Genomic DNA, 14598 nt, shown 5'->3' on the forward strand with positions numbered 1-14598 from the left:
AAAGGCCAGGCAGAACAGCTCTGTCTTGCAGGCCCTGCGGAAAGGTGTCAAGTCCTGCAGGGCCCTAGTCTCTTGTGAAAGAGCATTCCACCAAGTCGGGGCAAGTACTGAAAAGGCCCTGGCCCTAGATGAGACCAATCTAACCACCTTGCAACTTGGGACCTCCAAAGTGTTGTCATTTGTGGACCTCAAGGTCCTCTGCGGGACATACCAGGAGAGGCGGTCCCATAGGTACGTGGGTCCTAGGAAGCATAGCCAAGGATTTGTCAAACTGAAATCCTATACACAGAGAAGTAACCTCAATAGTGTTCAGTCGGACTTGCTCCCAGGCAAACGTGTATAGGGGTTGCAACCTAAAAGAGTAATTTGTAAGAATATGGTGATACCAAAGTGGCTAATGAGATTGTGCAATCTGAATCCCTGAATAGTTTATGAGCATCACTTCTGGCAAGTTAAATGTAAGATTGTAATATGACACTCCAGAAGAAATTTGAGGAGCTAAAGGCAGAAATGCTAACAATAAGGGTTTCATGTTTTTATTTAACTACATCAGGAGGAGGAAGTCAGCTGGGAATTGGGTGATGGAGCCATTAGACCATAAAGGTGTAAGAGGAGCAATCAATGACACCAAGGCCATGAAAGGGAAGCTAAATGAAATCTATGAGTAGATTGATACTTGCTTAGAATATGGTGGGACTACATGTTTACTGAAATTGCTGCACATACACTGTGGTGTTTATAGTGTATAATTCACATTCACCTTGCATGATTAAGAAAACATGCATAATACAAATGAAACAGGTGCAATTGCAAATCTTGCCAGGAACCAGGAGTTCCTTTTCCTTTCTCTTGAGCAATATTCCCCAGCTCCCAGACAGTAAATACGATAAACAGAAGGGCTAAATTGGGTTCAGTTTCCCAATTTTAAATAGGAGTGTGGGATAGGATTTTAACGGGGATAGAAACCTAAAATAATAGCCAAGCATTCCAAGGTATAGCCTACTTTTCAGTTTGATTTGAAGGAGCTGATTACCAGATTAATGTCATCTCACTTGTCAAATTAACACTGTATCAAATTGAAGGAAATTTAATTGCAGATGAAATATATCATGGCTATGACATGGATAAGAACAACAATTTCCAAGAGATAAAAAGGTTCAAACTGTTGAGAAGTTTAAATTGATAAACATATTGGGGGACAATATAACAATCATCCAAGAGTTGGGGAAGATCTTATACAAAATAGCTGAACTAATCCACATATGTAAACACCACTAAAACTGGCTCCCGAAAAGAAAACTGGCTTGAAAAGAACTAACATAAATACTTTTCTTTTAGGCAGCAAAAATAATCTTGAACATTGCCATCCAATAAGCATAATATTAAATAATGTGGGAATCAAGAGAATTATTAGACTCACTAAAAATATGGTAATTTGAAGAACCATTAGCACAGTTTCTGCAAAAATAATTGGAGATTTTCAGCAGAGCCTACCAACACAAGGAAAAGGGTGTTCTAGTTCAACATTCCTCACCCTGGTGCCCTCCAGAACCCTGTTGGTCATATGTACATAGATTCAAAACTATAAGAAGATCTCACAATATACGGGATAAAATGACAGATGACAGCCAGTGTCTTCAAGGGCCAATAAACATATGCAGACTTGGATAGGTGGGGGAATCCAATTTACACACACACACACACACACACACACACACACACACTTGTTGTTTAGTTCATCTGTTTAATGGCCACTAACTACACAATAAATTGGGTGACTGCAATGAAATGCTGTATAACCAAAAATAGACAACTGAATTCAAAATCTGCCATTTTACAGAGAAATCCTCAAAGGGACATAGAACCAAGATGATCAGAGGATGCAGCCTCAAAAAAAGGATTCCTTTGAAAGATGGAAGTGACATGTGAAAGTGTGTTTTTTTTAAAAAAAAACCTTTGTTTCAATACAACATCAGACAAGAATGATGCACTGTCATCAAATAAATCCTTAGCATTGTTATAGATGCCCACAACACCTATATATTTGCAGTATAACATTTCAAGTGCAACAGGTACAACTAGCTGAGAAAAGAACTACAGTTTCCCAACAACAAACCACTTCAACTGATTACTGGGAAGATCCAACCCCAGTAATGACAGCTGGAAGCTCAGCTTCAACTACTTCTGTTCTTCTAAGACTGTGAGGTGATTTGGTTTTTTGCAGAATTTTGAGTAGGCCTGTTTTAGAGGGGTTCAGGCATTACTGCAGAAGTGCCGCCAGCCAAATATTAGAATATACTTCTGCCATTTGGCTTCTTGTAACATTTGTATTTCTAGTAACATTCAAAGGAGAACTTTCGCATCTCACCCTGTGGTCAAATACATAAGCTCCTAAAGTGCCACCAGCCAAATGAGAAAGTGACTGCGCTTTTGACTCGCTGCTTTTCTTTGACAACATCCAAAGCAGCTCCCAGTAGGGAAATTTAGCTCTGAACGTACCCTGAGAGAAAGACTGAGCCCTGGGAAATGGCATTCTCATGGGTGTCTACCCATAACCCCCAGCCCCTTAGCCTCCCTGCAAAATAAGTAACTTGTTGCAATAAATGCATATCCATTGCAGTCTATCAGTTCTCTATCTCCCCTCAATCCCCCTGTGTATCTTTGCTGGCAAAAATAGACTAGTGGCAGGAGAAAAGGCAGGGACCATCTCCATCTTTCTAAATTCTTACTGACTTTCTGCAAGATGTAGGATTTGCAGATCTGTAGCTTAAATGCTCACAGAAAGCTAATGCACACAGCAAGCTATGCATGCTGCCATATTGGCTGTGTTTCTGGCATGAAATTGTCACACAACCTCAACCCCAATCTAGACTCCCTTTTATAACAGCCATCAACCGCAATACCTTCTGTTCCAGAAGGCTGCTGGAATCAAACAGCCACGGTTGTTTGTGGAAACCCTTTCCCTGGGCTATACTAACATCCTCTAGCAACTACTGTAAGTGCAAACCAGAGAGGCTAGGTTCAAGCTAGGGAAGCAGGTTCTAGGCACACTTAACGGTCTGCTGGCTAAGCTACCCCACAGCAATCCCACTCTATTCTTCCTCTGCAGTAGCTTAAAAGGGCTAGAACTGCCTAATGCACACTCTTTCAGATTCTCATCTGTGGTCATTCAAACGTTTAATTATATGGACTACAGCACCATGAAGAGGTCCAGCCAATAATGACCCCACAAGACTCACAGGAAGTGACAGATTATGCCTGGAAATTTCTAAATGAGTCAAGGCAGATACGGAGGGCTGTCACAGCTAACTGTACGAAGATGGGAAGAGGACTAAGGCACAGAAAAGGCCAACTTTCTCAAAGGCGTCAGCAGTGTCACTAAAAGGGAGCCTATGTTCTCTTGAGCCCCCACTTGCTGCTTTAATTGGAAGGAAAACATATATTTCTCCTCCTTATAGGTAGCCAGACTTGACAGCAGTGGGGCGGGATTAAGTGCTGAAAATTAACCAAGGCATTTGCAGCAGAAGAGATCAGGAGGGGCTGCAGCAGCAAAAGAAAGTGCCTGTCAACAAATTGTTCAGCACTCCTCTTTTATATCAAACAAGCAAAGGTAGTGGCATGAACACCAAATACCTAGGAGATGTAAAGTTCTATGTTCCGTAAGAATAAAGAGAAACAATTAACAAGCCAACCATTAACCCTCAAATAAGTACATGATATTAACTGATGCCAGAGAAGAAAACCGTGTCTCACTGCTGAGAGCTTCCAAAGAACCACCAGGTAGGCAGAGACATGACAACCTTCAGTATCATTGCTCTGAAACTGACAAAACTGTGGTCTGTTTCCGCACTATCTTTTCTGCAGCTGCAAGGGAAGTGTTGAAGTTCTCTGCCTGCAGTTTTAAGACAATCAGTTCTTCTATCCTTTATGATCACACACAGGTTATTATCCGAAGAGCAGAAACCCTGAACTGCATTGGTTTTTATGAGATTTGGCTTGGGAAATTCTTCCATTGCATTGGATACATGGGCCACAGTGCAGAAAGCACACCAATATTGTCAAACGCCATCTAACCTCATGCCACAACAGGTATTGTTTTTATAACCATAGCATGCAAACAATAATGGGCCAGTTGCACTAATTAAGCAGTTCGCTGCCAGTTTTTATTTGTGCCCATCTGTCTGTAGAGTATACACACAGCATATAACCACTGCATCCGTGTTTTTAATGCCAACTCAATAGTACACTCACATCCTCGTTCTAACTAACGCTGTTACATAAGATGCATTCTTGGAAAAATTAAAAGTGCTAACAGCAGCATAAAGGACTAGCACAATTTCCCCCAGCCAGTCATAGGGCACAATCTGCCTGGAAGTTATTTTGTGCAAGCCCCTGTGAATTAAATGAGACCTGCACAAGAATGAAGATTCATTCATTTCACTGAGGCTAGAGCAAGGGTGCATCCTAGTATATTGTACCCCCAAACCTGCTTTGTTTTGGTTGAACATGCCCCATGTCAGTGCTATTTTTCTAGAAAAAGAGATGCTGGAACTCACCATGAATGCCTCCCTTGTTCTCTTATAATGGCAATGGCGCTCACTTGAGAGGTGCCAGAACTGAGTTCCAGTGAGTTCCGGCTGAAAAAGACCCTGCCCCCAGTAAACCCATTTAAGTCCAAGTCCTAGAACATTGAACACCAACCCCCTAGATACACAATATTAGAGGAAGTGTGGGTGACTTATTCTTTATCTTCCTCACTGTCCTTAAATTCTGAACAAAGCAGGGTGGCATGCATTTATCCCCTACATAGAGATGTGCTCTTCCCCCATCCTGGTGCGGAAGTAATGTGTATCTTCCTATGGGAAATATAGACATCACCTTTTTTTGGAAACTGGAGAGAAAAAACATGAGTCACCCACACTTCCCCTTCCACAGCTTCTTTCTTAAGAATATTCAATGTTGTCCCTGTGGTTAGAACAGGCTAGAACTCTTCATCATTTGCCAGCTCTAGTCAAGGTCCAAGAGAAACTTATAAAGGCTTAGAATAGCTCTGGTCCTCTGTGGCTTTTTTTGCAAGCCCCTAAGCTTGCTCTGAGAAATGGCTGGATCATCCATTTTGCACAATGAGTAGGACTTCCACTTCCACAAAAGACATAGGTGGTTGGTGAGGGAATGAGAGCTCCACCCTGGCAAACGCAGCCTTAGATATGGGGCAGTGTGTGGCCTCCTGGATGGTGAGAGTACCTTCAATTCTATGCCAGAAAGAAACTTGCTTTCCTACCCACCTGGAGATTCAAGTGTGTGCTTTCTAGATTTAGGAATGTTCTCAGAGAGAACCCGAGTTCAAATACATCATGCCAGATATATTAAATCCAGAGCTAGCTCTTACATACAAATACGACAACCTTGCCTGGATATAAACATAACAATCTTTTGGCACCAATCAGTATTCCCTACTCCTGCACCAGTGTTTATATTCCTTAAAAATAAAAATAAAAACCTGTGTGAATCCACATGCCCATTATTAGTAATTAGCAAACATCCCAACAATTGCAAGGTGGAAAAGAACAGAGGGTTCTAGCCCTTTCCCCGCTCCTATACTTCTCCATCCACTGTCCATCACTGGGGCCATTATCACAGGTGGGGCTCAGGCCCTTGGTAACATACATTTCCCCTGTCACCCAATGCTCCACATTTCTCCATTCTGAACTCAGGTCCTGATTTTGCAGGGTGGGGAGTACAAAAAATATGCCTTCCTTCTTTCACCCTACATCTGCTTTCAGCAGGGGAAGATGGAACCTTGTTCTACTCCTCAAGGAGCCACATAGTCTCCCAATAGGCAAGTCTGCCTCCACTAAAAGCACAAAGGATAAGCGCTTTACTTTTCCCTACAGGAATGAACAGCAGCCATTAGTGCAGAGGGTTAAACCTGACTCTAATGATTCCAGTACCTGTAGAAAGAAATGGACTCCTCACCTTAGCCGTACATTGTAATCACTGTGTCCCAATAACTTAATAGAATTCATTCAGAATTGATCCAGCCATTATCCATAGGATTCCACCCTTTCATCCATTTCTTAGTCATGCTAGAGCCTGGCTGTCGACCTTTAGTTTTGCTGGATGATCGCTTTGAGATGGGATGGAGGGATGGGGAGCACAACAATCTGCATTGCCCCAAATACCACATCCAAGTGCCGCAAAAGCAACCTCCCTTGGCTGGCAATGGAGGAGAAGAAGACACCACCCTTTGGAGGGGCAGGTTTGCCTAAGCACTGTTAGCCCCTAATCTACAGTGTGATGGAATGTTAGAAGAATATGATGGGACACTGGGGAAAGTGTAACAAAAGGAGAAATTGTTGGAGATGAACTGGGTTTTTTTAGACAGGTGATAGCTATGATTTCCATTAATAATGAAAATGAGGTAGCCCTGTGCATTGAAACAGGGCTCCCACATTGAAGGCTATGGTAGTGAAGTAGAAAAGTTCTGTGTGGCTACACAGCTCTATCCATAACTGACAATGGGCCCCTCATGTGCCCACAAGGCTCAGACATTAGGATAACTTGCCTAACGTAATCCCATAAGATTGTGGTTGATCTGAGATTACAATCTGGATTGTCAGGAAGGGGGGAGGAAAGCCAGCACTTCATCTACAGGATTAAACTGCTCTCATCACCACCAAACTCCCACATTTTATCACATTCCTCTCCCTGAAAACAAAAGGAGCATTGCAAACTCACATGAAACAATAAATAAAGCACAAACAACATGATACTTCAATAGATTCTCAGGATCTATAAACAATTGCAGTAAACAGAGAGAAGTTTGGCTGATTCGCTTTTCATCTATCCATCACACATCTGTCTCCACCCATCCACCCTACAGTTTTCTTCAGTACCCACTTTTACTAACATCAAATATCTGCAGTGCTCATGCTTGGTAATCCGTATTTCAATAGTGAGTTTGATCATTTTCAATGTATGTTTTTAAGAAAATCACATTTGCAAGTATCTACTGTATGATAAGAAAGGAACCAGCAATGTAACCTGATTGACTTGTTACACCTGCATTAACTCATTGGTTTCAAGAGACTTGCTCTACCTTCACTTTCCTGTAAACAAAATGTGTATTCCCTCTCTCACACGGATGACAAAATTGCACACACACGCTGTGTAGAACACAACTACACTTTAAAAAGACTTTCTCCACACAGACACACCTGCTCTAGAATACAGCATCTCCCTGCAATCTGCCTCATATTTTAGCCCCTTGCACTTGAGTGTGTCAGGATTTTTAGCACATTCCAAAATAACAATTACCTCTCCAGGCATAATATATGTTGTCCCTAAACCATATTGTGACTCGTAGCAGACACTAAACTTTTCTAAGCAAGGTAGGCATAGGTTTAGAGTCTATGAAACCCAAAGACCCATACAAGATACAAAGTACTACACAAACTATTATAACAGAAAGCAAGATCTTTTACATACCAAGTTGATGTGAGGGAGGCAACGGCTGCGGATCTTGCATTTTTCTCCACCATCAGAGGAAACCAGAAGACCTGAGAAGCCCCCTCTCCCCCTGCAAGGCCCAGCAGAGGCAGATGAACCCAACATGCCTCCTATATCTCTCACCACCCTATGCCACTCCCAAAATACTGCCCTGGGCTCTCTGAACATATCTAGGACTTGGATAGTAGATAACGGATAGCAGACCCATGAATCAATGAAGAGGGGCACTGAAATCTCATGCTGGACCTCAAAACTGGGAGGGTGGAGGAGGGGAAAAAATGTGCTCAGTGGAACGTATTGATGGTTCAGTTTCACATCCCTTTCTCTTGATTTCTATCTCTAGTATGGGGGCTACACTTGGCTCAGGGGGCCTCTATTAGGTTGCTCTTTGCCCACCATGTGCCTTTTCTAGAGACTAGGCTGAGGTTGGCTCCTCCTGTCTCAACACTACCTGACAATTCCCCCGTTAATAAGGGCCTTTATTTTCTGCGCAACTAGCTAGACACAGTGCTTTGAAGCCCCACTCTCCACAGCACACCTCTGGGAACCAAGTTGATTGCTGACGTTCCAGAAGGCACATGAAAAGCCTGGCCCCATATGCCCCTCTGCCTGAAGAAGGGGAAATGAAGGCATGACTAACAAATGCAGTCTCCAAAACCCTGAGCCAGAGGAAATGAAAACTGATGCTATCGGTCCTCCTCGTCCTCTCCATCCTCCCCATCCTCCCCCCCCACCCGCCTTTGCATGGATGAAAGACAGCTGGCTTGAAAGAGCAGCTCAATAACAGGTATTAGAGGTAAAGTGGGATGGGGGAGAGAAGGGAGGAATAAAGAAAGCAGGAGATGCTTGGCTTGGTGAGAGGCAACTGGCCTCTGCACAGGGGAGGCTTGCATGTAGGGAGAGAGAGAAAGAAAGAAAGAGAGAGAGAAATCCACGAGGCAATATACAACTTAAAATCAGAGACATTGGGGCGGGGGGGGGAGCAATACATCAATTAAGCATTTCAACTAGATGGATCAGAGCAGGGATGTATTCAGTGACAGAGCTGTCAGCCTCGAGGGTTGCATACATGCATCTGAATCGTGCCTTGAGAAATCAGGGTGGAAGATAAAGGTCCCTTGGCAGAGACATGCTGACTAGGTGGGGTAGCACATGCAGGAATGATACAGATGTGGTGCATGAATGGGATGGGTATGCAGTCACTGGGTTGGGGGATGTGCAGGTGGGCTTCATGCATAGAGACAGGGTGGGCCAGGCATGCAGGCAGGAGCCAAAGTGGGACACAGGCTTTGCCACTGCTCTTTCCCCCTTAAGTTTGAGATGTTCACTGCGGCCTAGGTTGCTGGAAGCCTCCCCCCCCCCAACAGAAAGGATATGGCCATTCGGTGATCTTTTTGGCGTATTTCCTCACCACGTTGTCCTCACTGAAGAGGAAGAGGGAGCGGTTGACAGTCAGGCAGCTCTGCCGGACGGGGATGGGGTTGTAGAGTGCCATGGTGCGGGCTCGCTGGGCCATTGACTGTTTGTATATCCTCTGGGCCCCCGGGGGACCACCTTGCCGGACGCCCCCGGCACCCCGGCCACCTCCGCCGCCTGCCGTTCCGGAGCCAGCTCCCCCTGCACCTCCTGCCCCATAGCGGGCTGGCACCTCGTCTCCAAACCGAGCCATCCTGTAAAGAGCAAAGGGCCGGGGGTTACGCCGCTGAGGATGCTGCCGGAGAAAAGAAGAAGCTCATCACATCCCATCGGCTGCTGTAGGATGCTGCTAGGGAAGCTTGCAGCAGAGGGAGGGGCACTCAAGCTGGAGAGCGGTCGGGAAAAGCAGCAGAGATCCTGGACATTGTCACTCTCGCCTCCCGTTGCAGGGGGGGAGGGAAGCGATGTACAAATTCCCCACCCTCTGCCCAAAAGGTTGCAATTGTCGGGGTGGGAGCCACACCCCAGAAAAAGAAAGGGGGAAAAATCACCCCAAAATTGTGGGTTGCAATTGGTGGGGGGGGGGGGCAAAAAGACCAATGCACCAAAATGCCCCTAAAATTAATTACAATGAAAAAGAAAAAGAATCAATGCACCATCAGTTAAAAATATTTCAATTTAAAGAATAAAAAATGCATTGCCACTGGGAGGGAGAGGAGGGGGAAATGACAATTAAATGTAGCGACAGCAGCACCTCCTCCCCACTGAGGGAGGGAAAAAATGCAATTAAAGAAATCAAATGCACCAGTTCCTTGCTCCTGCCTCTCTTCTCAAGCCCAGAGGGAAAGGAAATTGAAATAAAAATAAAAATAAAAAAGATGCCATCAAAATTAGGCTCACTGTCTAGGTATTTGCAATGCAATTTGATGGGAGAAATGCAGGCTTCCTCTGTGCCGGACAGCTTGGCAAATGTTTGCACTCGCAAAGAAAAAAAAGCATATATATATATTTTTCTGTTAGATTTATGAAATCAGTACATGCCCTCCCATCTCACTGATAGAGAAATAAAGTACTGCATTGGTGATGGGGAGGAAAAAGATATTCCTTTTTTAAAAAGCAGAAAAATACCCCCCACACACAAAAAGGCCCCCAAAGACACCCTAAAATCAAAAGAAAACCCCCCCTCCAAAGGTTTCTTTTCACAGGAGCTTCATCCTGTTATCTTCAGCACTGTCCAAGATCTGAAGGCGAAACGGTTTGGGCTCTCTTTAAGCTTCTGAAGCTGAAGGCTGTGCTCCCCCCCTTCTTGCTAACCAGCGGTCTCTCTTCCTGCCTTTTTCCCGTGCGATTGCGTGTATGAGTGTGTGTGCGTGTGAGAGACACAGAAAAAGAGAGCGTGTGTGTCGGTTCTGCCTCAGCTTGGAGTTGAATGCAGCAATGACATCCTGTAAAATCCAAAAATGAGAGAGACAAGAGAAGTAGTTGCCATCCACCATCTACTCATAAGGGTTCCCTGGTTGCTGCAATGTCTAGTATTTTTTCCTGCCCTGTATTCCTCCTCCTCTCCTCCACCGCCTCCTCCTCCTCTTGGGTAAGCTAAAATAAGACTGGTGTTAGGGAGGGAGGGAGGGAGGCAGGCAGGCAGGCAGGGAGAGAAAATGGAAAAAAAAGAAAGAAAAGGTCTGATTCACTGGCAGGTTGAGCTCTAATGTGCAGCAGTGGATCGATTTAATGCAAGCACAGAGCATCCCAAAGCCTCGGTCAGGCTTGGCACATGATGGCCTAGAACCAATAGCAGGGGCTACAGCCCAACCAAACCCAGTTGGGTTTCTACAGGGAGAGAAGGACACACACACACACAGCTTGATGGGGTAGGAAAAACCTGCATACAAATGGCATCTCTCAGCAGCCCACACCCTGGCAGATTAGACTGATGTCAATTCTCTGATGTAGACTTAGATCTTTCTACTGGAAAGCAGGAACATGAATATCTCTACCCCGCCTTCATGCCCTCATTTGGTATAAAAATCAGGTCAGAATGGGCTTCCCTTACTTTACACATTTTATAGTGAATGCAGTTGGCAACTACCAAGTCCTGGGGTGGAAGTGGGGGCAATGTTAGAACCGCCGTGCAATGTAAGAAATGCGATACTGCTGGAGTGAGTGTTAGTAAGGCATGCGAGTGTAAATGTGCATACACAAGTCAGTGTGCCATCTGCAAAGTCGAAATGTGCAGATGGTTGCATGTGTGTGGCACAGAACTGTAAAGTGCATGTGTCATGGACATAAAGCTGAGATATCTGAGCAAGTCAGCCAAACTGATACCCCACTTGTTAAAATAGTTCTAGTAGCTCCAGTATTGTGTTTGCTACACCAATATACAAATAGGAGTGAATTCCAGTGGGTTGGACTGGGAGCTCAGTTCAGCTAATGAGAGTATCAGCAAGCATATAGAGGTAATCCGGTCAACCTTGTGTATTTAAGATTTCCAAAATGCTTTTGAAAAAGTCCCTCACCCAAGCAGTTATGGGTTAAGAGGAATCCTCTTATGCAGAGTGTTTTTTTCAGCTGGAACTCACCGAAACTGGCACCTCTCAGGTTGGCACCATTGCCACTATAGGAGAACAAGGGAGGCGTTCATGGTGAGTTCCAGAGCACCTGTTTTTCTAGAAAAATAGCACTGCTCTTATGGATCAGCAATTGGTTAATGAATAGGAAGTAAGGAGTAGGAATAAACGGACAGTCAGAAGAAAGTGGACCTGTGCTTTTTAACTTGTTCATAAACAATCTGGAGTTGGGGGTCAGCAGTGTGCTCATAATTTTTGCCGATGATACAAAATTGTTCAAGGTAGTTAAACCAGTGCTTTTTTTCCTGGGGGCACGCAGGGGTACGCATACTCCTAAACATTTTGTGAATCTTTGTACTTTTGTCCATTTACTGTATTTATTTCCCCCGATTTGAACTATAAAATGGTGATTTTCTTGAATCAAAATGAGAGTACCGTTGAACATTTTTTTTAGAAAAAAAAAATGGTTAAAACAAAAGGGATTGTGAAGGGTTCCAAAAGGATCTCTCCAAACTTGGTGACTAGGCAGTAAAATGGCAAATGCAACTAAATGTAAGCCAGTATAAAGTGATATACATAGGACAAAAAAAAAAAAAAATCTAATTTAATGATTATGCTAATACAGTCTGAGCTGCTGGTGTCTGACCTTGGGGTTATAGTGGATAGGCTCAGTGGAAATGTTGACCCAGTGTGTGGCAAATTCCAAGTCAGGGATCATTAGGAAAGGGTTTTGAGAATTTTTTTAATGTCAATATCATAATGCCATTTTTAAAATCTATGCTGCAACCACACTTGAAATGCTGTGTTTGGTTCTAGTTGCTTCACCTAAAAAGCAATATTGTAAAGCTGGAAAAGTTTCAGAGAAGGGAAACCAAAATGTTCAAGGGGGAGGAGCAACCCGCATTTGAGGAAAGGTTAAAACATTTGGGGAGTTTTGGTTTAGAAAAGAAAAGCAAGTAAGGGAAATAGGATGCCCCTATTTTCGCTGGAAAATATTGGAGGGGATGGAATATGATGTCCCTATTTTCACTGGAGAAACACTGCAGGGTATGTGACTGAAATTTATAAAATTACACATGGTGTGGAGAAATTTGGTACTTTTTCTCCCTCTCCAATAGCACTGAACATGTTAGAAGATGAATGATAGACAAAATAAATTACTTCTTCACACAGTGCACAGTTAACCTTTAGAATAAGCTCCCACAATGCATAACTTGGATGACTTTAAAGGAGGATTAGACAAGGATAAGGCTATCTATGGTTGTTAGGACATATATATGTCCTGTCTATGGCTATGTCCACCTTCAGAGGCAGCATGTTTCTGAATGCCAAGTCCTGGGAATCACAAGTGGGGAGAATGCTACGGCACTCATGTCCTGCTTGCGGATTCTCGCAAGGATTGTATTGGCCACTGTGAAAACAGGATGCTGGACTAGACGGGTCTTTTACCTGATCCAGTAGGACCATTACATTAAGTTTTTATAGCATAAATAAACCTTTTCACTGTAGCTCTAGGTTCTGGGTTTATCTACCCTGGTTTAAATCTGGACTCATTCCACTGGCTTGAGAATTACAAGACTTACTTCACATGAAATGTACGCCCAATAAAGGATGCAACATTGAATTAATCTTGCAGAAACTGCCTCCATGTGACAAACCAGTATTCGTGAGCAGCATCCTTCTTTGATTACTGGGGATCTCTTCTACGCTGCCGCAAACATTTATTTTGTAGGTGTGTGATTGTGTGGGAAACGTTCCCAGCCAATAAGGCCTTTTAATCCAAGCAGCGTGACACTCAGATTTCAGGGGGAGCAATTTAGCCAGCAATCCTCTTTCCCAGAGGTAGGGAACCTTCAATTCAATGGCCACATTCCCTTCTGGGAAACCTTCTCGGGGCCATATGCCAGTGGTGGGGCGGGGCCAGAGTCAAAAGTAGGCGGAGCAATTTATGTAAAACTTACACACAAACAAACATCTATCTGCTCTCCATCCAGGAAAGCAAGAGTGATCAAGTGAGTTCAAGGGCACATTCCAACCAAGCAAAAACACCCAAGGAGGATGTGAGGCAGGGCCAGGGAGGGTTGTGGCAGGGGAGAGTGTGTGGCCTGGAGAGAGTCCCAAGAGGAAGAGGCCTGGAGGGCTGCATTTGGCCCCTAGGCCTGATGGTCCTAGCCATGCTTTATCCACTGAAAACAATGGAACTTCTGAACAGGTATGTATAAAACTGCATTGTTTAGTGGCATCCAGGCGGTGGATAATTCTGTCACATTGCCTTTATCATACTGCTCCCTTTCAAAACAGACTCTGTTTGGCGTCTGTCTTCTCCACCGCTGTAACATCAACACATCTCTCACTATGTAATTTCTCTTCGTCTTATGGCACATTTCTATAGTGGTAGCACAGCATGATGCCGACTATGATTAAGGAAAGAGCGTGGAAAAGACACCACACACAGAATGCTTCCAGTGGTAGCCACATGACGGAAGCAACACGTACCCCAGCGGGGTGAGTGGGTGGCAAAACAAGATGGCCCACCCCAGCCACCAGCTGAATAGAGGGTGGAGCTGTTAGCAAATTTCCTGAACAAGTGCTTTAAAAACTGGGAGTTATATATGGGAGAAGACACCTATGGGGCAAAAAATCTGGCTCCAAACTAAAGATAAACACCAGCACTTTGATTCTAGGTTGGAATCAAAGAGGTAACCATTGAAAACTGAACATATGTTATACATACCCTGCAATTACCTCTAGAGATCACTCTGGCTGCCACTTCCTGAACCCTATACAGCTGAGGAACAGCCTTCTGTGGCAGCCCCATATAGTGCATGTTATAGCATTACCCTAGAGACAAACAGTTCAATTTTGGCTGCAATCCTAAGCATGGTTTACCATGAGTAAATTCCCCTGAATTACCTGGGACTACACTGCTGTGTTTTGGTTCTAATAATGGAGGACAAAAAAAAAAGAATGTGCACAATGGCAGCTTTTATTGGAATATTTGAGGGCAGTATCCTACAGCAGTCCTGCTATAGTGACTACAGTGGTACCTTGGGTTAAGAACTTAATTCGTTCTGGAGGTCCGTTCTTAACCTGAAACTGTTCTTAA

The 14598-nt window shown here is 44.0% G+C and overlaps 1 protein-coding gene across 12 annotated transcripts in view; it reads right to left on the minus strand.

Moving 5' to 3' along the window:
• The window catches only part of CACNA1A (calcium voltage-gated channel subunit alpha1 A), a 253359-nt gene that overhangs the window by 186923 nt on the left and 51838 nt on the right, over positions 1-14598 (minus strand). For all 12 annotated transcript variants that reach the window (XM_083430670.1, XM_083430668.1, XM_083430665.1 and 9 more), the window contains one exon: positions 8886-9179. In XM_083430670.1, coding sequence (XP_083286796.1) covers positions 8886-9179 — 294 coding nt within the window. The remainder of the gene's footprint in view (positions 1-8885; positions 9180-14598) is intronic.

The sequence above is a fragment of the Podarcis tiliguerta genome (genome assembly GCF_965153285.1).
Source record: "Podarcis tiliguerta genome assembly, chromosome: 2".
NCBI lineage: Eukaryota > Metazoa > Chordata > Lepidosauria > Squamata > Lacertidae > Podarcis > Podarcis tiliguerta.